Source organism: Antechinus flavipes, chromosome 1 (assembly GCF_016432865.1).
Source record: "Antechinus flavipes isolate AdamAnt ecotype Samford, QLD, Australia chromosome 1, AdamAnt_v2, whole genome shotgun sequence".
Lineage (NCBI taxonomy): Eukaryota > Metazoa > Chordata > Mammalia > Dasyuromorphia > Dasyuridae > Antechinus > Antechinus flavipes.
The window spans coordinates 271103399-271128205 of NC_067398.1; the positions used below are offsets into that span (position 1 = coordinate 271103399).

Below are 24807 nucleotides of genomic sequence, written 5' to 3' on the forward strand. Positions count from 1 at the left end.
CAAATAAGAATACACAAAGAGTCATAAAGAGTCAGACATGATTAAAAAATGACAATAGCAACAACTGAAAGAACTGGAAAATTTAGAATTAATGGTTATTTTTTTGAGCTACAAGGAATCTCAGAAGCCATCTAGTAAAGCTCTCTCATTTTATAAATGGAGAATGAGAGAGTTTAAGTGACTTGCTGCATTGTCACCAAAATATGATATGGTAGAAGTGGGTTTTGGACCCAAGCCTTCCTCATGCTAAATCTATATCACTCTGGGTTTATCACACACAGCTCCCGATTCCTTCTATCAGCTGCATACCCAACAATAAATAAAACTACTTCTGACCTAATCCATTCAAGTTACCCTGTGCCCCAAGGTTCACCAGGATGGGAGAGTGTTAAGAGTTAATAGTAGTCTCTAATTTTCCAATTCAAGTATCCTTTCAACACTGAAAGTGAAGTGAACCCTGAAGTTAAAATTCTATAACACAGCTGTGGCTTACAACCCAGTTTTATTCAATTCCATTTTCTTAATATTAGATCAATTGGGTATCTTCAGTCAGGCACAGCAATTGATAGTTATGCTTTTATCTTGGGAATTCTTTGTAAAATGCTAGTTTAATTAGTATTTGTGACAATGCACATTTACCTCATTTCAGTACTGAGTTCTATTCAAAATATACCATTAACTCAAGGCCTGACTTAGTTAACATGTTGAGTTTCCGTGATTTCCTCCCCATCTTTGTGAAAAAATTCCAGTATTTTCTATCGAGGTTTTACAAATAAATGCCTTATACTTATATACCACCCACAGCTCTATGCAGCCTTTGATCCAATAATCCTGGCCTCTTTACTGTTCCTTAAAGGAGACATTCCATTTCCTGACTTCTAGCATTTTGCAGGCTATCCCCATATCTTGGTTGGTTGCCTGCCATCTTTCCTCATCCATGTAAATTTTAGTGCATTTCCTCTGTTGATTATTTCAAATTTATCCTATTAATGGCTCGTTTGTATATGACAGTAGTTGTTCCTTTTATCATTTCTCCCCTTAAACTGTGAGTTGTTTGGGAACCAGTGTCTTTTCCTTTCTTTGTATCCATTACCTGGCATATAGTAGGTATTTAATAAATGTTTCTTGACTGACTGACATAACATCAGAAGCCTGAATGAAAACTGATAGAAATCTCTGGGGGACTCAAGATGAGAAAACCAGAAAGCAAACCTCAGGACAACAAGTCAAATGAACACAGACACTCATGAGTTGAATTTGAAATTCACTAGGAAAGTTCCCATTACTCAAACATGTGGCAGATAAATGATGTAGTAGAGATAGCATCTTAAAAAATCAACTCAAGCAGGTGAGGAGCTCCTCTTGGTTTTTCCAAAGTGAAGGGGGAAAAAATGTTAAAACTGAACAAAAACGTGTGCAAATTTTGATTTCGTCAATTTGGAACTTATGTGTTCAGCAAGGCCAATTTTCCTTCTGGCCACTAGAGAGAGCCAGGAAAATTACCTAGTTGTTTGGTATGTGCACGTATTATACATGGAAAATATGTCAGAATGAATAAGAATCTAATTGTACATGGCACTAAATGAATTTCATTCTCCCTCTTCAACCTTTCTAATTTATTTTCAGGCCACAAATCTTTTCATTCTGGCTTCAAATCCTTGAAGAGGAGAGAAGATTTCCTTAACCATCAAACTTTCCTTTGCTTCTTCTTTATTTACATGGGTTATTAGTCTGTTTTTAATAAGGTAAAAAAATTAGCTTGAGAGCTGGTCTCTTTCAGAGAGAATAACTATCCAGAGAAACTTTCATCTAGAGAAATAGTTCTTAACTTGGAAGGGACTATTAATATCTGCTGACTAAGGAAATAACAGCTAATAAAGTGCTTTATATGTGTTATAATATTTGATCTTCAAAACAACAATCCTGTGAAGTGAAGTAGGGTTTCCACAAGTGTTTGTGAGTGGTATTGGATCTTAGTATAAAACCGAACTATCATAATCAGTCAAAAAAGTATTTATTAAAGACCCACTATGTGACAGCTGAGATGTACAGCTCTCCACTTCAAATGTTCATATGAACTATTTGTACCTGACATATAATAGAGCTTTCTGAGCACATATTGTTCTGATCAGCCAAAGTCAGACACAATTTATCTAGGCCAACACAATGATGCCATTTTGATCTTTTTCAAGAACAAAGGATAACAATCAACCAACCATATGACAGGTAGGCAGCTGGGAGACAATGCTGGATCTGGAGTCAGAAATACTCTGGAGAGATGCTTATTGCTGTGTGGACCTGAGCAAGTCACTTATCCTCCTGCCTTAGTTTATTCATCTGTAAAATGAATGGAGAAGGAAATGGCAAACCACTCCAGTTTCTTTGCCAGTGTCTTTGCCAAGAAAAACCTAAATGGGGTCATGAAGAGTCAGACATGACTGAAAAATAACTGAAGAGGTGGCTAGGTGACACAGCTGACAGCATGCTAGGCCTGGAGTCAGAAGACTACATTTCAAATCTAGACATGTCGACAGTCACACAGTTAATATACCAGAGGTATATTTAGAATCCAGGCCTTCCTGATTCCAAGTCCAATAATTGATCCATTTGTTTTTTAAAAAACATTATTTATGCTACAACTTTTGCTGATGACAAGTGATGATAACAACAACAGTAGTTGTTTTGTTACACATGCGTATGCAGTTCCCCTTCTAATAATTCTATAAGAACTTTCTTCCTTTCCCCCTCCCCCCTCCCCCCAAGAACATCAGGGCTGAGAGTCATTAAGGTATATTCTACTTAAAGTGGTTTTATATATATATATATATATATATATATATATATATATATATATTATATATATATATATATATATATATATATATATATATATATATATATAATTAACAGAAAGAGAGGATTGTATGTGAAATTCTGAATCTATTATATGCAACTTGCTTTTCTGTTAAAATGAAGAGCGCTGCTAAGTGGCAGAGTGGATAGCGTGTTAGACTTGAAATTTGAGGTCAATTCCTGCCACAGACACTGATTAGATCTGTGACCTAAGCAAGGATCATTTACCCTCTCAGCCTCAGTTTCCTTTGTCTGTAAAATGGAAATAATAATAGCACCTGCTCTTAGGATTGCTGTGAATCCTGCACATACTTAAGGTAACACATCCAAAGTGCTTTGCCATCCTTAAAGTGCTATATAAATGCTAGTTATGTAAATTCAAAATGCAACTTTCAAATCTGTTCTGCTTGTCTGTGAGTCTTCTTGGCTTTAAGAGGGGCATTTTCCAAAGTGTTTTTATTGTTTTTAATGCTGTGTCATATGATTTAGAGTAAGTTAGAAGCAAAGAAAAAGGTTTTTTTTCTGATTTTCTTGCATATTATTTATTTTCTCAATGTTATTGTTACTTCTTTGTTATTAATATTTTCTCTCTAAGGCTGTGTATGTTCTAGAATGGGCTCTTAATTAACTGCCATTCCTCATGCATGATAATTTGAGTTTTTCCCTTTAACTAATATTGATTGGTGACAGATTTGTGTTTATGCACCATCCACATTCTTTTGTCCATTTCCTTTTGTGGCTAAGACCAAAACCATGCATTTTTCAGATAGATAGCTGAGATTAGTGATGTAATACAGTTAGTGAGTTATGTAAAAGACAATGAAATTAGTCAATGAATTATTTAAACCAGTTACTGAATGGGAAATGGAGAACAGAAATGATCTTGACATTGACTATAATCATTTCATCCAAAAGTCAAACCTATGTAAATTTACTGCCATAATAAAAGAGCTCAAAAGGAACTTTGATCAGCAAATATTTTTGCTTACTTGCCAAATATAGAGAGATAGCCGCCAAAGGAAAGACCAAATTAGAATATAAACTAGTCTATAAAATCTTACAGAGAAGGATCGTGGACAAGTTAAAAATAAAAATATGTACATAGATCACAAAATATGAGAATGGATGAAAATGAATCAAAACAGTATCAAAACTGGGGATAACTAGGTACCATGGTGAATAGCTCATTTGGAATCAGAAAGATTCATCTCATCTTCCCGAATTCAAATCTGATCTTAGATACTGGCCATATGTGCTGGGTGATCCTGGGCAAGTCACTTATTCCCCGTTTACCCCAGTTTCCTCATCTGTAAAAATGAGTTAGAGAAGTAAATGGCAAACCACTCCTGTATCCTTGCAAAGAAAACCCCAACATGAAACAACTGAACACAGACACAACATAGATTAGAACTTGAAGGGACCAGATTGCCTCTTACAAACTTACACCACAGCTTTCACCACAAATCCCACTGTAAACTAAGTGTGCTGATCTGAAACTCACTTTGATTATGTGCTGACTACTTGACCACTCTGTTGGAGTAATATGTAATAATGATTTATTAAATCCAACTGCCTTTCATGTTTTGGTAATAAGATCTAAGAGAAATAAACAAAAATGACTTAAAAGGCAATATATTAAGTGATGTCTGTATATCCTTTCACCACAAGAGTACCAATTCCCTTTGGCACAGATAATGCTGAATCTTTTGAGGATTATGGCAATAAGGAACAGTCGAGGTTTTCTAAAGCATCTATACTATGTGCTAGGCACCAAGATAAGCACATTATAAAATTCTCTCATTTGATCCTCTCAACAAGCCTGAAAGATAGGAGCTATTACTTCCCACATTTTGGAAACAAGAAAACTGAGGCTTAAGTGAGCTTTGGAGGCCACATCTGAACTCAGCTGTTCCTGATTCCAAGTTCAGCACTCTTTTCCCTGCCTTTTAAAGCACAGGGACTAGGAACAGGTCATATAGGCGTATTATATCAGGATTTTACAAAAATAATAAAAAATTATAGCTGAAAGGAATGTTGGAGACTTTCTAGTTGAATTCTCATTTCATAGGTAAGGGAAGGAGGGGGAAAGGAAGCTATAGGACACTGAGGCTTAAACATTGAAGTCCTGATTGAGGTCGTAGAATTAGTTAGCAGCATGTGATGATGTCATCACATCAAGGAACCCAGATGCATCAGTGAATCAGCCAGCCACTGGAAGCAGCTGCTTCCAATCCCTTCTCAGCACCACCACTGATCAACAGGAGGGCTATATAAGGCAATATCAGAACACTGGCTTCTACCATTAATGTGGACATAGGCCCACTTAGCTCTGGAGAAGTCAGAGCATGTCTACAGCACACAAAAGACAGAACTTGGTGAATTAGAATTAGACTATGAATTCAGGGAAGTTAATACATCCTTAGGCTGCCATCCTCTTCATTCTCCTATTTGTGAATTAGAGCTGCTCCCTGGAATTTCCTTCCACACAACTCAAAGCTCAGGAAGCTGATCATGCATGTCTCTGTTAGGTAAAACAAATACTGTTTTATCTGTCTTTTGGGTTATGGGAGCAAGCTGAGGCTATGACCCATGCTTGTCAGGTAACAAATCAGTTTGTGATATCTAGCCATTGAAGTTCAGTTATTTTCATTCATGTCTTAATCTTTATGATCATCTCTCTTGGAAAGTATATTAGTTTACAGTTAAGGAAACTGAGGCAAACAGTGTTAAGTGACTTGCCCAGTGTCACACAGATAAGTGTCTTGGCCAGATTTGAACTATGAAGACAGTCTAATGCTTTATTCATTGGGCCAATATCTGGCAGTTCCTGAAACATACTCGTCTGAAGTATTGACAATCTTTGACATGAATATGTCAAATTATCAGGGAACTGAAAATATAATAAAATGAAATTGATTATCTTATCAAAGAGGAAGGAGATGATGGGTTGTATAGGTTGGACGAGATGGTCACTGAAGACCTTTCTAAATCTCAGATTCTGTGATTGTAAACATAGCTGTCATTTTAGATCAGCTATTTCTGTGCAATTAGTTCACTGACTGATCAGGGCAAATGCTAAAACAAAAAACAAAACACCTCATCAAATTAGAAGAAAAGATAAAGATGAAGAAGCTCCTCTTATAGCTTCCCTTTCTAGAAGGCTCAAAATGCTTGTCATCTCTTCATTTATCAGTAGCTTCTCTCTTTGGTTTTAACTCCACTGTCAATCCACCATGCCTCTCTAGATACTCTTTAGTATTCTTTCCCCATTTTCAGCTTCCTTGTGTGTACTGTCATCCCCCATTAGAGACTGTAAGCTCCTTGAAGACAAGGCTGTTTTTCATTCTTCTTATTTGTCTGTCCAGAGCTTAGCTTAGTAGCTGTTAGACAATTAGCACTTAATAAATGTTTGTCATATTACATATGTGATTTTGGCAACTCCAATCTAACTCTGACAAACTATCAACTCCTTAAGAGAAAACATATAAAAATAAAGATAATGACTCGATCACCATTTCCTAAAGAAATGACATCAAACAGGTACTACAATAAGGAAGTGCAGAGTGCAGAAATCTCCTTAGCCATTAAACATCCACTTGAGAGAAAGTAGAAAAACATATATTCAGGAACAAAAACATCTAGAATATTCTAAAAATGTGCTAAACATCACAATGGAGGACCACTGAAAATTTACAAGCACAACCACCTCACTGAATTGTGATAGGAATTTGAAGAAAAAAAGTAAGCTAAAGTCTCAAGAAATTGTCATGAAACCCAAAATGATCCAGTTTATCCAGAGTGGACCTCCAGTCAAAACAGAAGAAAAATACACTGGCACAAAACAAAAAGAGAAAGTAACATTTCAGTGATCTCTTCTCATTGAAAATCACATAATTACTCTTTTTGCCTTATTATCTCTCTTATTTTGTCTGCATTGATAATCTACTGATACAATACAAAATTAAACCTCCTGTCTTGTTTTCCTATTTCTTTCTATTTCCTACTAGTAGATTTCTTTTCTACTCTCAACAATGCAGCTCTTGCTTTTGATCTCACTAGAAATGAAGCTTTGCTCATTATAGATTTTCCCAGCCTTCTTGCTTTGTTCCCCATGCCATGAAAAGGCTCTTGTATCTGAGTTGAGATAGCACACTAATTGATTTTTATAGACACAAATGAATATACCTTTATGATTACAAACATTGCTGAGGTGTGAAAAATTTAAATTCCTACTGTGTTTATTGTTTATTGATGTAATCTTGAGAGATCACTGAAGGGATTAGAACAAGTAGTTAATTGTGGGAATTGAGTGAATCTCACAGACTCCATTTTGTAACAATTTAGAAGCTAAGTTTACTTTATATTCAATTATAAGTCTAGTCAAAATTCTGTCTTGTAAGAACTTTTTATTCAATTGTGGAAACTGAGAGAAAACATTATTGAATTAATTGAAACTAGTCCTGCTTTTCTGGGAAGCTGGAATACCTTTACCTGTTACTTAGAGACTCTCAATTAAGGACTTAAGTTATATTGACCAGAAACCCAGTCAGATCCAAAGATTGATGCAAGAAATTTTCTCATAATTGTACATCTCAAGCAACTCACATGTCTTCTCTGAAAACTGGGCCCATACTAGTTATTATTTCCATGCCAGTTATATATTTCCTTTGATTGAATGGATTCACTTGGGGATAGCAGGAATCTCTTTTTCTTTTTCCTTTTTCTTCTTCTTGTTCTTCCTCTTCTTCCTCCTGTTATTATTCCTCTTCTTCCTTTTCTTCTTCTTCCTCTTCCTTTTTCTTCTTCCTTTTCTTCTTCCTCTTCTTCTTTCACTTTTCTTATTTCACTTGTATACTCCCCCTCCCAACTCAGAAAAAGTCCTTAATTTTTTCTCCAAGAAGAAATCAGATTACCTAATTTTGTATCCTATTTAATTGTTTTCTTTTAATTAACTGATATTTGATTGTTTTTCATACATAAAAGTTTATTTTGCCCTGTATTCAAGGTACAGTGCCAAATCTTGAGGTGGAGGTAGGCAACTGGCATGCATTATATAAATCGATAATATACTGAGAAGCTTGAACCTTTGTTTCCTCTGTTATTTTATCTTTTACTTTTTTTTAACATTTACTTTTTAAAATTTTTAAAGCTTTTTATTTTCAAAACATAGGTATACATCGTTTTCAACAGTCATCTTTGCAAAATCTTGTGTTCCAAATTTTTTTTTCCTCCTTTCCCCTCACCCCTTTTCCTAGAGAACAGGTAATCCAATATATATTAAACATGTACAATTCTTCTATACATATTTTCACAATCATGGTGCTGCACAAGAAAAATCGGATCAAAAAAGAAAAAACTAGAAAGAAAACAAAATGCAAGCAAACAAAAACAAAAAAGTGAAAATACTATGTTGTGATCTATCATCAGTCCTCACAGTCCTCTGTCTGGGTGCAGATGGCTCTCTCCATCCCAAGATCATTGGAACTGGCCTCAATTATCTCATTGTTGAAAAGAGCTATTGCCATCAGAATTGATCATCATTTAATCTTGTTGCATGAACAATGATTTCCTGGTTCTGCTCACTTCACTTAGCATCAGTTCATGTAAGTCTCTTCAGGTCTCTCTGAAATCATCCTGCTGATCATTTCTTATAGAACAATAATAGTCCATAACATTCATATGTCATAATTTATTCAGCCGTTCTCCAACTGAAGGACATCCACTCAATTTCCAGTTTCTAACCACTACAAAAAGGACTGCCACAAACATTTTTGCACAAGTGGGTCCTTTTCCCTTTTCAATGTGTCATTTTATCTTTCACCCATCACACTCATTGTTGTTTGTCTTTCAACTTCAAGAAGACCAATGATATCACAAGAGTGATGTCTTGATTTGTAAGTAAATTGGATCTATGGGAAGCAAAGCTATACAAAGTCATCTCTTTCCTCCAGAATTATTAAAGTTGGGAGGCAAGACAAAATTCAAGACAATTGCCTGATGCAGCTTGTGAGCTTGGCTTTGGACTCTGTCTGAGGTCACACCCATTTGATGACTAAGGGCTAGGTAAGAATTAAGACAAAAGATGGCTTAATTATAAAAATTATTAATCCAACTCACCACAATAACTCATTTTTTGGGTTTTTCTCTTTAGTGCTTACCATGATATTTGGCACATAGCAAGTACTTAATAAATAAATGTTGAAAATATTTATTTAGCAGAGCAAAATGAACACTTGAATACTTACCTCATAGCAATCATATATCAGAATTCTATAACAAAGTTAAATAATATAAGCACACTGAGACATTGTTTTGTCTCTGCAACTCCAGGTGGCTCTTAATAAGTAATTTTGATTGAATGGTTACAATGATTACTTTGTTTAATGTTCTGTTGACTAATGAGATCAAGCAAGGGTATTAAACAGGAAGAAGCATGTTCACCAAAGGTGAACCAATGGAGGATGAGCTGTTTAAAGATCAAATGAAATAACTGATTATTATTATTATAGTGACTCTAAAATTATAGTGTCTCTAAATCTGCCTATTTGCAGATACACTAATATATCAAGATCCAGAACCTGAGCAAATTACATAAGCTTTTTAGGTCTCAGTTTTCTTATCTACAAAACACTGGGATTAGATTAAGTGCTACTTTTTAGGGTTTTTTTGGCTGTAGATATATGATCCTATGAAAAACCTAAATCTACAGTGTTTGTAGATTTTTGTATTAAAAAGAGTTTTCCTTGACTATCTAGACAAAGCAAATAAAGTGGATGAAAAACATTTCATCTAAATTACAACAGGCTACTTTATGGACAACCTTATTATTTTTATGTGTATGTTAGATATATGCTATTGTGATAATGAGGTAGGCCTAGAATTGAACAAGAAAGGTAATTGTGGGTGATCTCATTTGGGAAAAATAACCGTGCTTTCATTGATCTCTTTGCTGCTAGAAGCTAATCTTTTTGATAATAATATTCACCTGGCAATATTATAACGGTTGTAAATCATGGAACATCATAAATTCAGAAAGATTAAAATTTCAAATAGCCCAAAGAGCAATGAAAAGATGTAGAATGGAAGTAGGATTAAGCATGTTACCAATAATAATTTGAATTCCAAAAGTGGAGTAAAAATTACCAATGGAAAAATAGCATAATGAACTGAAAAGGGCTACACTAGATAGAATGCTGGGCCTGGAGTCAGGAAAACCTAAGTTTAATTAGTGTCAGAAATTGACAAAGCATTGTGTTAACACAATCTCATTTTATCCTCACAACAATCTATTATAATACACATTTTGCAGATAAGAAAATTGAGGCTGGGAAAGATTAAGTGACTTAATAGCTAAATAATGGCACTTTGATTCAGGGCTTTTCTATAAGTGCAGCATTCTTTCCACTATTATCAGGCTGGCTCAAATTGATGACAAAAGTGGAATGAAGTATACCAAAATATCTAACATTATCCAATCCTATGAGATAATTATCCACTATCCTAGAATATAATAGGAGCACATAAGAGATAAAAAGTCTTACAGGTCAAAATAAGGAAAAGTCAAAATGAAGGTGAGTTGCAGGGTAAATCAATGAAGGCTTCATGGAAGAGTTGGCATTTGACCTGAGCTCTGAAGGATAAGTTTAGCATAGCTTTGAAGGATAGTTTCCAAAAGTAAAGAAGAAATGGAAGCGAGGGGCAGAGTAAGCATTTGAAGCAGAAGGGAATGTTATGAGACATGAGACACGGACTCAAAAAAGCATGCTCTAGGCCTCAACGGCTTAAAACTATGATAAGACTGGGGATACCTGTAATGTGATAAATTCAAGATGAAATTTTCAAAACTAGCTCAATTGTTTCTTTTTTCTTCTAGCTTTCCTTATATTCTCTTCTATGCATTTTTGGTAAAATGTTTCAATTCCTTTTTTTTTTTTACAAGAAGAAAGGGGAATTCTATCTCCAGTTCTACTCTTTCCCACCTCTCCTAAATTGTTTCTAAAAAGGAAAAAAAAAAATCAGTGTAATAAATATGCATAGTCAAACAAAGCAAATTCCCATGTTGGCTGTGACCCAAACTGCCATTCTGTAGCTTGAATCTATCACCTCTCAGTAAGGTGAACAGCATGCTTTACCATTGGTTCTGTGGCATTGTAGTTAGTCCCTGCATTGGTAAAAGTTATTAAATCTGAAAATGTATTCCTCAGGGAGTCCTATGCATAGTTTGCTTTGCTTCTAAGATTCAATTGCAAGTTATTTTCATTGCAACATGCTAAAGTTTAAAATGAGACTTTGAAGTATCATTTTAATACAGTTGCTTGAATGAGGGGAAAAAAGCCACGGTTGGTTCAATATTACAGCAAATTGGAATGAAATGACTTTTCGTCCTCTTGAGTAATGGCAGAAAGATTCTGTTTATTGGAGTTAAAACTTTAAATAGCCATTTCAGTAGTGGAACAAATAGAAGCAAGGTGAAGCAAAATAACGATATTTATATAGCATTTTATATTATCTTACTTGATTGTCACAACAACTCTGGGTGATAGAAATATTATTAGTTTCATTTTATAAGGAAGCAATTAAGCCTCAGAAAAAAAAGAAGTTGACTTTTACTGATTCACATTTGCCTAAATAATTGACAAATGGAGAATTCAAATCCAGATCTTTTGTTTATAAGGCTAATTCATTCTGTTGTTACCAAAACTGGGGAGGCAGAAAAATGTACCTCTGGGCCAAGAAGATAGAAGTTATTACCAATGCTGTGATGAGGATGAAAATATTTCTCTTCTCTGATGCTTTTTGCTATCATAAAAGCAGGCAACCTAGCTTTTGGTTTGCTGTTCTTAAATTGATTCATGTACTAGGAACTAAACAGAGTTACCAAGAGACTTGAGGGAAGAGTCTGTAGGAGCAGCAGGACAGTTTTGCATAGGTGCTTACCTAAAGGACTTTCCCTTTGTGACCTGCTTTGCTAAAGGCCAAAGTCCCTTACTGATACATAAAAGCTTCAGCAGTATTGATGGTGTTGGGCCCCAAGGTCATTGATGGCAGGGTGACTAATAGTATTTTCTGAGCTCTTGCCCATTTTCTCAGGCCTTGCTATTCCAGACGGTAAGAAATGATTACATTTGATCTAAGACACTCAACTTTCATTAGATGTTCCCCCTATATGGAATTTGCTTCCTTCCCATCTCTGCCCCCCAGGTTTCAAGGAAGCTAGGTTCAGAGCTAACCTTTTATAAGAAGTCTTTATTTATCCCTATTAATGCTGTTGTCTTTCCTCTGTTAATTATCTCCAATTCATTCTGTATATATCTTAAAAATAAGTAGTTGTATGCTATTTCCCCATTAAACTGTTGAGTTTCTTGAAAGAAGGATGCTCTATGTAGTCCCAGTGCTTAACACAAAGCCTGGAACCTAATACACACTTGTTAAATGATAAATAGCTAAGGCCCTCCCCACCTAGGCTGGACTATTTTTGCCTAAGATCCTACTTTATAAGCTGGGCTATTTTTCCCTCCCAAATAGAAGTACAGGTGTCCAAAGAACTGGGATTTGGTTTTTAATGAGACTTTTTCAGATCCAAAAGAATTACTGATTCTCAGACTTGATAGATGTTTGACTTCCAAAGCCAAAATGACCTTTTGATATAGCACATCCTTTATATTGTACATTTTCTTTATGGAGATGAACAGAACTGAATCAACCTAAACCTTTATCTTTGCATGTTATTTTAAGATAAACTTTTTAAAGTGTTGGATGGCTAATGACTATCTCATTTTGTATTAATCCAAATCAGGCTTGACCTATGATACCACTCAAGGTGGTCAAAGACAGAAAGGTCACATGTATCACAAAATACTAATAACAGAACTTTTTTGTGGTAGCCAAAAAAAAAAAATCAAAACACAGTAATGCCCGTTGGTTCATTGATTAGGAAATGGCAGAAAAAAATCTGAGTATATATTATTTTATTTTAAAATTTTAAAAAAATTAATTTTTTTATTATTTTTAAATCCTGAGAAAATTTTTTCCAAGAAAAAAATCATATGAGCATATCACACCATTGTGCCTGAATAAATTATGAATATGTGGAAAGTTGGAGAGAAGCAAGATTCTGAAGATATTGCTCACTAGTCAGTAAAAATCTCTGGAATTCTTCAATTTGATATGCTGGGAAACTGTTCTAATCTGAAGACAGGCAAAAGGGAGCCAATGTGATTCATAGAGTAGGTGGTTTAAGCCTCACAAGGGAGAACATTCAGGAATCACTATCCAATACAATGGCAAAAGCAAGTGTACTAGAGCAGAACTAAGAATGTCACCATTCAAGTGATATTGGAGACCTAAAGAAACATGCCAGGAAAGCACAGCAGGGGAGCTATGAAGCTATGACAAATCAACCTCAGACTAAACTTCAAGACAGAAGAAAAGCTATGTGCACAACTGCCTGAATTATTGTGATATCAGAATAAAATATTACATTAATAAAAACATACAGTTATCCCTTCCACATTGTTTGTGAGTATAGAGAGGGTTTAAGGGCACAGCATTTCTGTGATCTGGAAAATCCAAGTAAAACTTTTTGTCCCTCTCTTCATACCAAAGGAGTCTGAATTTTTTTCTTTTTAAATTTGAATTGATATTATATAGTACTATACATACATTTTATGCATTTCTGAGTTTCTAAACTTTTTCTGTGTCATCTGCTAACATGTGTATCATCTACAGCTTCTCAAAAACTTCCCCAAAATTCCCATTTGATTTCTTATGTCGACCTGTAGATATGTTGAAACCACAATGAGCAAAGTCATGATATGGGAAGGAATAACTGTATACAAGTTAGACCAAAGTCAATGAAATGGTGGCAGGACTGGGGAAGTGAACTCCTATTTCTTCAATGGTAGCCAGGAGTCCAGTCTGAAACTCAATGGAAACCAATAGCCATTGTATATGCCATAAAGCTATATTGAATACAATGAATGAATTTAAAAATTATTCATATTAATTTGGTAAGTTTAGATTAAATGTAATAGAAAGTTAAAATTTTCAATTAAAGTTTTTTTCCATAATATTTTCTCCAACTTCCCCCATTTGTCTACCTTCCTAAATTTCTTCACTTTTCTGGATTTCAATGAACTCACTAGGATGCTTTGTATGCTGTATGTGGCAGAAATTTATACAAATATTACCCAAATAGAGATAATCAGTCATATAAGGAGACAATGTTAAGTTCTTGTTATGTACCAAGCATAGAGGATGCAAAGAAAGGTAAACTGTTGTCTACCCTGAAAGAACTCACATAGTAACTAATTAGGGAGAAAATATGTATATACAAACTAAACTTATGGTTTCATAAATTTAGAGAATTATCAGGTGAGGAAATCCTATCAATTCAGGCGTATTCTCTTAACTACTGTTTATTTTAGTTTCTTCATCTGTAGGATGAAGTTAACATACCAAGAATAAAATGAGATAGTAATTGTAAAACATTTAACACAGTACCTGACGCATAATAACCACTTCATAAATGTTAGTGATGATGATCAAATGAAATAATATATTAAGGTATTCTGCAAATCTTAAAGTGCTATATAAATACTATCATTATAGTCTTAGAAAGTTGTCTGGGGGCACTCAAAAATTAAGTTACTTGTCTATGGACACATATGAGTATATGTCAGAGGTGGGTCTTAAATCCTGATATTCCGGACTGGCTTTCTATTCTCTATATTATGTGAACTCTTATTGATATAAACAGGTCTTTAATTCTGAATAATTATTTTCACTGTAAGCCTCTGTGTGTATTTGATAGTTTTCTTTTCAGAGAGATTTGATTTTACAGGAGCAAGCAATATTTTTTTTTTTGAGGAGGAGGCATGTTTATATTCAGGCCAATATGGTATTATAATTGCATGGGAAACAAAATAGACTTTTATAGCACAGTATTTTGCCAAGGAGAACTAGAGACCCCATATCTTTTCCATAATGAGCCTAACACAATGTGAAATACAGAGGGATTCATTTATGCCATAAATTATTTTCTGTTGCTTATCATTAGTGGGAAGAATTCAGTCTACATTTTTGGAAAGAGTCTGTAAAGGAAAGGAAAACGGTGGCCAATGTCTGAAACCCAGCTGTCACCACAACGACAAGAATAAAGTATATGTGGCCACTATATGGGGCCACTTTAACAGACCTGAAAGCAAACTTCCTTTTAAGTCATTTCACAGAGCTGACTTCTCCTACCCCCTCCCCCTTCTTGTAAATGTTTCCAGTAATCCTTGGCTTGAATCACTCTCTCTAAGATTTTGGCAAGCAGTTTAAGTGGTGAGCTGAGTTGCCATTGAGGAAAATGAAACACAGAAAGTTCAACAAATCAGATCTTTTAAGATTCAACCTTCCCTCATTTTGGCTAGTTGCTTCAGTTTTCTAGGCTTTTCTGGGCTTCTAAATTTTTCTTCTAAAATCCTACATATTTCCATTTTCATAAAGTTGATTTGCTATTCTACACTGGTGAAGGGACTGACTTTCTCTCTTAGAAAATTATACTTTGCTTTTCTTTGCATTTGCTGAAAACAAGGTTTGCTTGACAAGGTTGCTCTTTGATTTATTATAAAAGGTGGGGCTGGAGTTCTAGGGAAAAAAATCATGAAGTGGGCCAAAATTTGTTATTGAAGGCCATGACCTCACTATTTCAGGCCTTTTCCCTGCTTCAGTGCTACCCTGTAAAATATCATGCTGTATTTCTTCCTCCTGTTTTTAAAATGTGAATCTTTCCTTCACACTAAGTGGGAATGATTAAAAAATAGTCAAAAGTACAGTATTTATAGTTATCCTAAGAAGATTTACATCTTGATAGAGATCAAAACCTTAAGCTAAGAAATGTTAGAATCAGAAAAGGAGCTTAGAGACCATCTAGTTTAAGCTATTCATTTTATAGAGGAGGAAACTGAGGCTCAATCAGTGATTTGTCCAAGCTGTCACAGGGGGCAGAACTGACGGTGGAAGAAGAGCTCAGGCCCCATGACTCCAAGACCAATGTCTTTTCTTTATGATATTTATTTAAAAATTTATTAATTATAAATTTTCATTTTGAATATAAAATATTTATAAACTAAACTATTACACTTTTTTTTAAACAAACAAAATTCTGTCTTCTCTTTTCCATCCCTTTACCCTCCAAGTGAGAAGAAAAAAAATGATTACAAACATGTATAGATAAACAAAACAAATTCCTACACTGATCATTTCCCCCTCAAAATATGTCTCAATTTTAAATCTCTTTTGTCTGTCAGGAGATACGCTTCATCCTGAGTCCTTCATTGCAATAATGAAAGTTTCTAAGTCTTTCAAAGTTGTTTGCTTTACACCACTGCTATCATAAAAAACGGTCCTCCTGGATTCGTTCACTTCATTCATACAAGTCTTCTCAGGTTTGTTTGAAATCATTCCCATCATTATTTCTTATAGCACAACAGTATTACTAAATGGTCATCACAATCATATAGCTTGTTCAACCATCCCCCAATTGATGAGCACCACCCATAGTTTACTATTCTTTGCCCTGGAAAAAGAGCTGCCATGATATTTTTGGATATCCTTAGAGTTTGTTTTGCTTAGGACTTAATTTTCCCTCAAGCTATTCTCCTTATTTTTCTTTATTTTTTTCTCCCCTTTTCCTCTTTTCCTGTTGAGTGAAATGCATTTCTGTACACAACTGTACATTTCTCTATATCTATGCACATTCTTCTCTCCTTTGACCAATCATAATGAAAGTAAGGTTTAAGTGTGAGCTCTGGTCCCACCTCTTTCCTCCTTATTTGACAGATTTCTCCTTGTGCACAGATTAAGTGAGATAATTTCTCCCATCTTTCCTCTCCCTTTTCTTCCCCTAGTATATTCTTCTTCTGTTTTTCTACTTGTCTTTTAAGATTAGCAAAACGTAGCAGATCTCTTCTATCCTTTTTCATACCTTTCAGGTGGTAGGGGGTTGGTTTTTGAATTCAGGAACATATTATGGAAAGGAAGCTTCTGGTATAGCGGTTGTTCTGAAACTCTATTGTCTGAAACTGACAGCCTCCTCCTCACTCAATCCAATTATCTTTTTGGGGTCTTTATCATCCTTGACCACTTTGAAGCAAATGATTCAGTGGCCTATTTATTCCCTGCTTTTCAGTCCTACTTTCCTTCTGTCTTCTGTAATATTATATTCCTACTCTCTAGATGTCAAACTATTCCTTTATCTTCTTGAATATTCCTCCTGCTTCTGAAATAAGAATGTCTGCTAAGGTTCTGGCCAGTGTCTTTTTTTCCCTCTTCTTTTCACATTCTTCTTAGTTATTTTATCTACTCCCAAGGCTTGACCTCTTTGGAAACTTTCCAATCTCCATCTCTATTTCCAATTTTATCTCAATTGTTCCTGACCTGTATTTTCTGTGGCCACATAGTTACTCTTACCTACATGTTCAAAACTCAACTCCTGGTTTTCCATCCATTCCAAACGAGCCTCTCTTTCTAACTTTTCTATCTTTTAAGTTATATTATTATCCTTCCCATCACCAAGGCTTGTATCCTTGAGATCACTTCTTTTCTACACATCCTCCTTCCCACCCCACACATCCAATCAGCTGACAAAATCCATGGAATATGCCTCTGAGACATTTCTTGTATGTATCCCTTCTTTACAATTTCTCCTATACCCATATCAATCCAGGTCCTGATCTCTTCTTAGGTTATTCCGGTAATCAAGCCACTAATGAGTTTTCATGCCCTCCTATCCTTTATTTTATCCTTTCTTCATACTGCTTGACTAGTCATTTTCCTTCTACACTGTTTTGATAATATTTCCCTGCTTCTTATAGCCCCTTTACTACCAAATACCACCAAATAAAAAATAAACTTCTGATTCTGATATATAAGAACATTCTCAATCTGGATCGATCCTACTTGTCCAACTTCACCAAAGACTACTTGCCTTCACGCACTCTGTTGTAAGCCTTATTAAAATGTGTTCCTTGTTGTAATCCCCTTGCCTTTTTGGTATAATACACTTTAGTCAATTGTTTACCCAACCTAACCCTCCTTAATCCAGATTTGCCCTGAGGTCATTTACCCAGTCAGTAACTTCAAACACTTAGAACATTGCTGAGAATCATGCCTTTCAAAAGTCAAAACAGACATCCCTAAAGCTGTGGAACAAAGATGATTTATATATATATCTTTCACAGGAAAGTCATTCACCACATCAGTGAGAACCCATTTATTATGATTTAAGACACGATTTTAATATCTAGGTGGGACAGTAGGTATAGTGCAGGTCTGGCGTGCCTCAGGTTCCTCATCTGTGAAATGAGTTGGAGAAGAAAATGGCCAACCACTCTAGTATCTTTGCTAAGAAAATCCAAATGGAATTTTGAAGAGTTAGAAAGAATTCAACAACAATCTATGTTTTTTATGGTTATCTTGTTACCCAGCCTTCTGGAGATGGTAAACAAAAACTGAAAAGAAGTTTGTGGATGATATATTCTGGAGCAGAATTCTTTTCTTTTCTTTTTTTTAATGATCTCTACCATATTTTTAAAAAATATGTTAAAGTATATATTAAATACAATATATGTATACATATCCATACAGTTATTTTGCTGCACAAGACAAACTGACTTTGAAATAACGTACAATTAACCTGTGAAGGAAATAAAAAATGCAAGCAGACAAAAACAGAGGGATTGGGAATTCTATGTAATGGTTCATAGTCATCTCCCAGAGGTCTTTTGCTACGTGTAGCTGGTTCAGTTCATTACTGCTCTATTGGAACTGATTTGGTTCATCTCATTATTGAAGAGAGCCATGTTCATCAGAATTGATCATCATATAGTATTGTTGTTGAAATATATAATGATCTCCTGGTCCTGCTCTTTTCACTCAGCATCAGTTCATGCAAGTCTCTCCAGGCTTTCTGAAATTAACCTGCTGGTCATTTCTTACAGAACAATAATATTCCATAATATTCATATACCACAATTTATTTCAGCCATTCCCCAATTAATGAGCATCCACTCAGTTTCCAGTTTCTGGCCATTACAAAGAGGCTGCCACAAACATTTTTGTACATACAGATCCCTTTCCCTTCTTTAAGATTTCCTTGGGATATAAGCCCAGTAGTAACACTGCTGGATCAAAGGGTATGCACAGTTTGATAACTTTTTGAGCATAGTTCCAAATCGTTCTCCAGAATGGCTGGATGTATTCACAATTCCACCAACAATGTATCAGTGTCCCAGTTTGCCCACATCCCCTCCAACATTCACTATTATCTTTTTCTGTCATCCTAGCCAATCTGAGAGGTGTGTAGTACTTGCATTTCCCTGATTAATAATAAGAGTAGAATTCTCCTTAACCTTTTTTGTTGTTAGGGATCCCTCCGGCAATCTGTTGAAATTTATTTCTTCTCAACAATGTTTCTGAATGCATAAGATTAAATACAAAGTAAACCAATAATACTGAAATACAGTGATTGATATATTAAATTTTTTTTACAGAACTCCTTAGTTAAAAGTTGGGGACAATGACAACAATTAAACAACTAGAAACTTGAGAGGACAGCAGAAACTGACAAAAAATCCATAAAAAAACAGACTTGGGAACTTCAAAAGCCATGGTAACCTGAGGACAATTAGCCTTACATATCTCAATAAATCCTGAATGCATTGAATTATAGCACAGTATAATATAATGATGATTCATTGTCATCAAAAAAATGTTAAATGCTCTTCAATATATCCTGATTAACAAGACAGAAAAGAATACAATTTATTCAATAAAGTTTTCTACTCAAAAGAGTTTACACTTAAAATAAAAAGCATTTGTTCTTGAAGGACATATGCTTCAGTTTCATGGAAATTACGTATATTCCTTGACAATTTCACATAAAACAGTCCAATATAAATTGAAGCCAAAATTAGATTTAAGAGTAAAGAAAGAAGGGGGAAAAGAAAAGACCACAGATTCTTTGGTTAAATAGTGTCCATTGCACACATGAAACCACGTACCTGTGAATATTATCTTCAAGTTTTTTAACTCTGAACTCATCTTCCTCAGATTGTCGCTTTCTAGCTTCTTCTTCTTCGGCAGTACCAGCTGGCATTCCTTGTAGCAGCCATTTTTCTCGGAGTGCTTTGGACTGTGGAAATGAGGAAAGAGAAAGATATTTAGATGATTTTCTTAAACTCATCATTTTCTTTTTATTGACCTTATGGAAGTCCTTATATATCAGAATCAGAAATTTATATTTTATTTGGGAGAGAGAAAGGGAGAATCACATTTTCAGGCTTCTTTGGAATGGCAAAATTTATAGAAATTTATAGCAGCTGTGTGGCCCAAACCTCCAGGCAAACATTAAGGAAGAAAAAAAAATCTTTAATAGTACCTTGGAGACGGCTGTGCTCAAGGCTCAAAATTCACAGATATTCATGTTGTGCTAATCCTCAGAGCTTTTGCATTGGCGACAGGGCTATTCTAACCATTCTGTCTTGTGATTGTATCACATCTCCAGTCTGGTACATCAATGAAAGCATTTCCTATGCCTTGGTTTTTGTTTTTTTTTTTTTTTACAGAAATAGAAAGCTGATTCTTCAAGCTGGTTGTGTTTGTTTGGATTCTGTGTACCTTGGTTTCCCAAGATTTTCCTAAACTCACTGTCCAAGATCACAAAGGTAGTAAATAGAAGGGCTGGGATTCAAAACTGGATCTACTATTCATCCAGCACTTGTTCTCTAGTATCATGCTTATTAAAATTGAACATATATGGTGATGAGGTTGGGGAGAAATTAAGCAAGTTGGTTAGAAGAATATCTGTCAAGATATTGAGAAAAAAGTTGCCACTGGATGCCTTTCATGAAATTCTGCTCCCTCATTTTCTTCCCTTAAAGTCTCTTTCCCTTTTCTACACTCTGACTCTATCTGCCTTTGATGCAACACACTTCCATCTCTATAAATGTAAAGCAACCAGCACAATCGCAAAAGTTCAAAACCTTATTTTGGGTTATTTTCTTTGAGCCCACAATTAAGTGCCTCATACATCTTCAGCTGATTTAGATCAAAGTACTATAGACATGGTACCCTTTGGGAATGCAAACTAGTGGGCATATATACAGTTTTAAATGCATGTGTGCACAATCTTTTACCACTCCATCTTCTTGTGGCAATGATTTTATTTTGAAGAGGCACCAATAAGCTTCTTGGTTTGAGAGATAGGAAATGATGATCTAAAAAAAGAAATGTATGTCCGTCTCTATGAAGGCTGTTGGGAATGTGTTTTGACAGCATGGGGAAAAAAAAGCACAGTTGTTTTCTTCTTTTGGGGGACTGTCAAGGGAAATTAATAATTCAGATACATTTAACTTCAAAGGCTTCCTTAACCCACTGCAGGTTTATTTATTTATTTATTTTTAAATTTTAGGCATCTGATATATAACCGTACTGAGGCATGCTGAACAAGGGCAACCATAGAAATAGCTTTTGGAGAGCAAAAAAGTGAACAATTCTCTCTCTCTCTCTCTCTCTCTCTCTCTCTCTCTCTCTCTCTCTCTCTCTCTTTCTCTCTTTTTTTTTCTCTCTCTCTCTCTGTGTATGTGTGTGTACCAGCTGCCTCAGTTACCCAGATTTTGATGTATTTAAACATGATGAAAATGGTAAAACAAAGGGTCATATTAAGATCATCTTTCAATTTTTACAGATTTGAAAATTTTATAAATTAAGTCTTTTCCAAAGAGTTCTCTAGATAATAGCTAAGATTGGACCTACAAAAGATTAGAGTTTTATATCAAGCAATCTATATTTGTACAGTCCTGCTAGGTCCTTTCAGGGGAAAGCAAGTCCATAAATCCACTAGGAAAAAAACTTAGAAAACTCTAGAAATCATTGCAAAGAGCCAGTGAGAGGATAGCTCATTCTTCACTTCATGTATCAATCCACATTTGTATAGCATGTGTACCTACATGTATCTTTATGTGTGTATAAGAGAGAAGAGATGGGAAGTGTATGTAGAGAGAGAGACAGTGAGAAAAAGAGACAGAAACAGAGAGAGAAAGATAAAGAAGGGGAGAGAGAGAGAGAGAGAGAGAGAGAGAGAGAGAGAGAGAGAGAGAGAGAGAGAGAGAGAGAGAGAGGAGAGAGAGAGAGAGAAGGAGGGAGAGGGAGGGAGGGAGGGAGGGAGGAAGAGAGAGAGAGACAGAGAGGAAGAGAGAGACAGAGACAGAGAAAGAGACAGAGAGAGACAGAGACAGAGAAAGAGAGAGACAGACATGGAAGGAAGGAAAGAGGGAGGAAAGGAGGAATGGAGAGCTAGAGGAAAGGAGAGAGAAGATTCCAGAAGTACTTTGATGACTCATCATACGTTGCTTTCCCTACCTTTTTTAAGTCTGAACCAACACTACCCAGTCTGATAATCCAGTAGCCACATTTTAATAAATACTATTCTTAGAGTATATATAGAATGAGATATATTTCTTCAAATATAACCAATGAGGGATTTTTCTTTTACTTGACTTTGCATGGAACTTGATATTTTTTCTTTTTTCAATGGGGATGGACATGAGAGGGAGATAAAATAGATTTCTGTTCATTAAAAATGTAAAATTTAATTAAAGAAAACCTCAAACCACCTTAGATCCTGAACATTAGATTTAGAAGCTTCAAAAAGAGACTATTGAAGATAATGACAAACTATGAAAATAATTACATCTTGATAGAAATCAAAGAACTTATTGGTGTGGCAATCATTCAGAATTCAGCAGAAATTTAAACAATCAATTAAGGATGTAACATTAGAAAAACTGGAAACGATAGATTTTTGGCAATTACTGATTTGAAATCTTAAGTAGTATTCTTTTTTCAGCATATCTAATTATTTTGTAGAAGCTGATAACTTTCTGGGATATAAAGAATTTACAAATAAATGCATAAGCTCTTTTTGTGGTGATAAAGATTTGGAAATTAAGAGGATGCCCATCTATTAGGGAATGGCTTAATAAGTTGTAGTATATGAATGTAATGGAATACTATTATTCTCTAAGAAATGATAAGCAGACAGATTTCAGAAAAACCTGGAAAGACTTACATCAACTGATGCTGAATAAAGTGAGCAGAGCCAGAAGAACATTACATACAATAACAACATTATGCAATGATCAGTTATGATTGACTTTGCTTTTCTCAGCCAAACAATAATCCAAGATAATTCCAAAAGACATTCAGAGAAAGAACTATGGAGTCTGAATGAAGATCAAAGCATATTATTTTCACTTTGTTTTTTTTATTTCTCATGCCTTTTCCCTCTTGTTTTGATTCTTCTTTCACAATATGTCTAATGTGGAAATATGTATAGCATGATTGTACATGTGTATCCTATATCAGATTGCTGTCTTAGGGAGGGTTGAGGAGAGGGACTGCAGGAGAAAAATTTGCTACTCAAAATCTTCGAAAAAGAATAGTGATAGCTATCTTTATATGTCATTGGAAAAAATAAAATATTAAGTGGAAAAAAATCAATAAATGCAGAGAGGCATGTTAAATGTTTCACAACTCATAACAATACAATGTATAATTACAAAAGAGAATATGAATGAAAGACACAGACTAAATAATATTGTCTTTAATAAAAATATCAAAGAAGACTATTAGAAATAATGAATAATTATATTAAGGAAAGTTATTAACAAGAAGTTCACATACTCAGATTTGTAGAGTGGAGCTAAAGCAGTCCTAAGGGAGCTCTTTATATCTTTAAACACTTATCTTAGCAAAAGAAAGAAAAGAAAGATCAAGGATTTGAACAAGAAACTAAAAATGCTGAGAAATTAACAAAATAAAATCAGTTTTTACTTGAGAGATTACTTCATAAAAGAGGTGACATTTGAGCTAGTCCTTGAAGAAACCTAGCAATAAAAAAATGACAGTTTGAAGAGTATATAGAAGTGGGTAAAGGTTTTTCTAGGATAATTGTGAGAGTGAAAGGCTAGAGGAAAAAAGAAGTCAGGATAGGAGATCAATTGAAGAGGCCAGAAAAAGAGAAGACGTATTAAAAAAAAATAAAGTGGCTGAGGTATCAGGAACACAAGTAAGTCTAAAGGCTTAATATTATTAAATGGAATGACAGCTCTTTTTCTCAGATTGAGGGGAACAGAAAAGTGTATGTATAGAGAAAGAGATGTGTAGAACTGGGAGTGAAGGTAGAAATAAGCGTTAATTTTGGATATCTCTAATTTTCTTGGTGGAAGAGGCAAAGTCTTTAGCTAAGAGTGAAAACACTAATAGTTCAAAAAGAGAGAAGATATTCTGGATCAGGGCATAATGAGGAGTTTGCTCAGTTTTCAATGAAAAGTGCATACAAAGATGTGTAGCCGATTGCAGGCCATTGAAGAGACATAGTTGAAGAAAGTACAATTTTGTACTGGGCTAGTTTTCTTTGTTTGGCAATGTTCCTTTCTCCAGGAACAGAATTATAATGATAAAAATAATTATGATGGTGAAGGTGAAGAACTAGTACAATATGCATGGTCATGTGTGATACAAATAGTGAAATAGACACAATGAAACTGGAATACCATGGGATCTAGGCTAAAGGGATTCCTATATAGGAAGAGTAGACTAATGGACAAGATGAAGTGAGAGAAGTGGAATGATTTGCTGCTGTTTTTTTCATATATAAAATGGAGAGAACACTTTATATTAATTTCATATGTAAAACGGAGAGTTATTGCAAGGATCAACAAATAACATATTTGGAGGCATCTTGCAATAAAATATAAAACACCATTCAAAGACATTACCATTGCTTATTCTTAAAGCTTAAATCAGAAATGATTTGATGATCCCATTTTCAAACAGATTTACACTTCAGTTAGCTTTGAATGCCCTTAAGTGATTTTCCACACTTCAGAGCTATTTGACTGAAGG

At 34.8% G+C, this 24807-nt stretch overlaps 1 protein-coding gene across 7 annotated transcripts in view; it reads right to left on the minus strand.

The window, feature by feature from the left end:
* PALM2AKAP2 (PALM2 and AKAP2 fusion) overlaps positions 1 to 24807 on the minus strand; it is a 518845-nt gene that overhangs the window by 377366 nt on the left and 116672 nt on the right. For all 7 annotated transcript variants that reach the window (XM_051961361.1, XM_051961372.1, XM_051961410.1 and 4 more), the window contains exon 3: positions 19902 to 20032. In XM_051961361.1, the coding sequence (XP_051817321.1) occupies positions 19902 to 20032 (131 nt within the window). The remainder of the gene's footprint in view (positions 1 to 19901; positions 20033 to 24807) is intronic.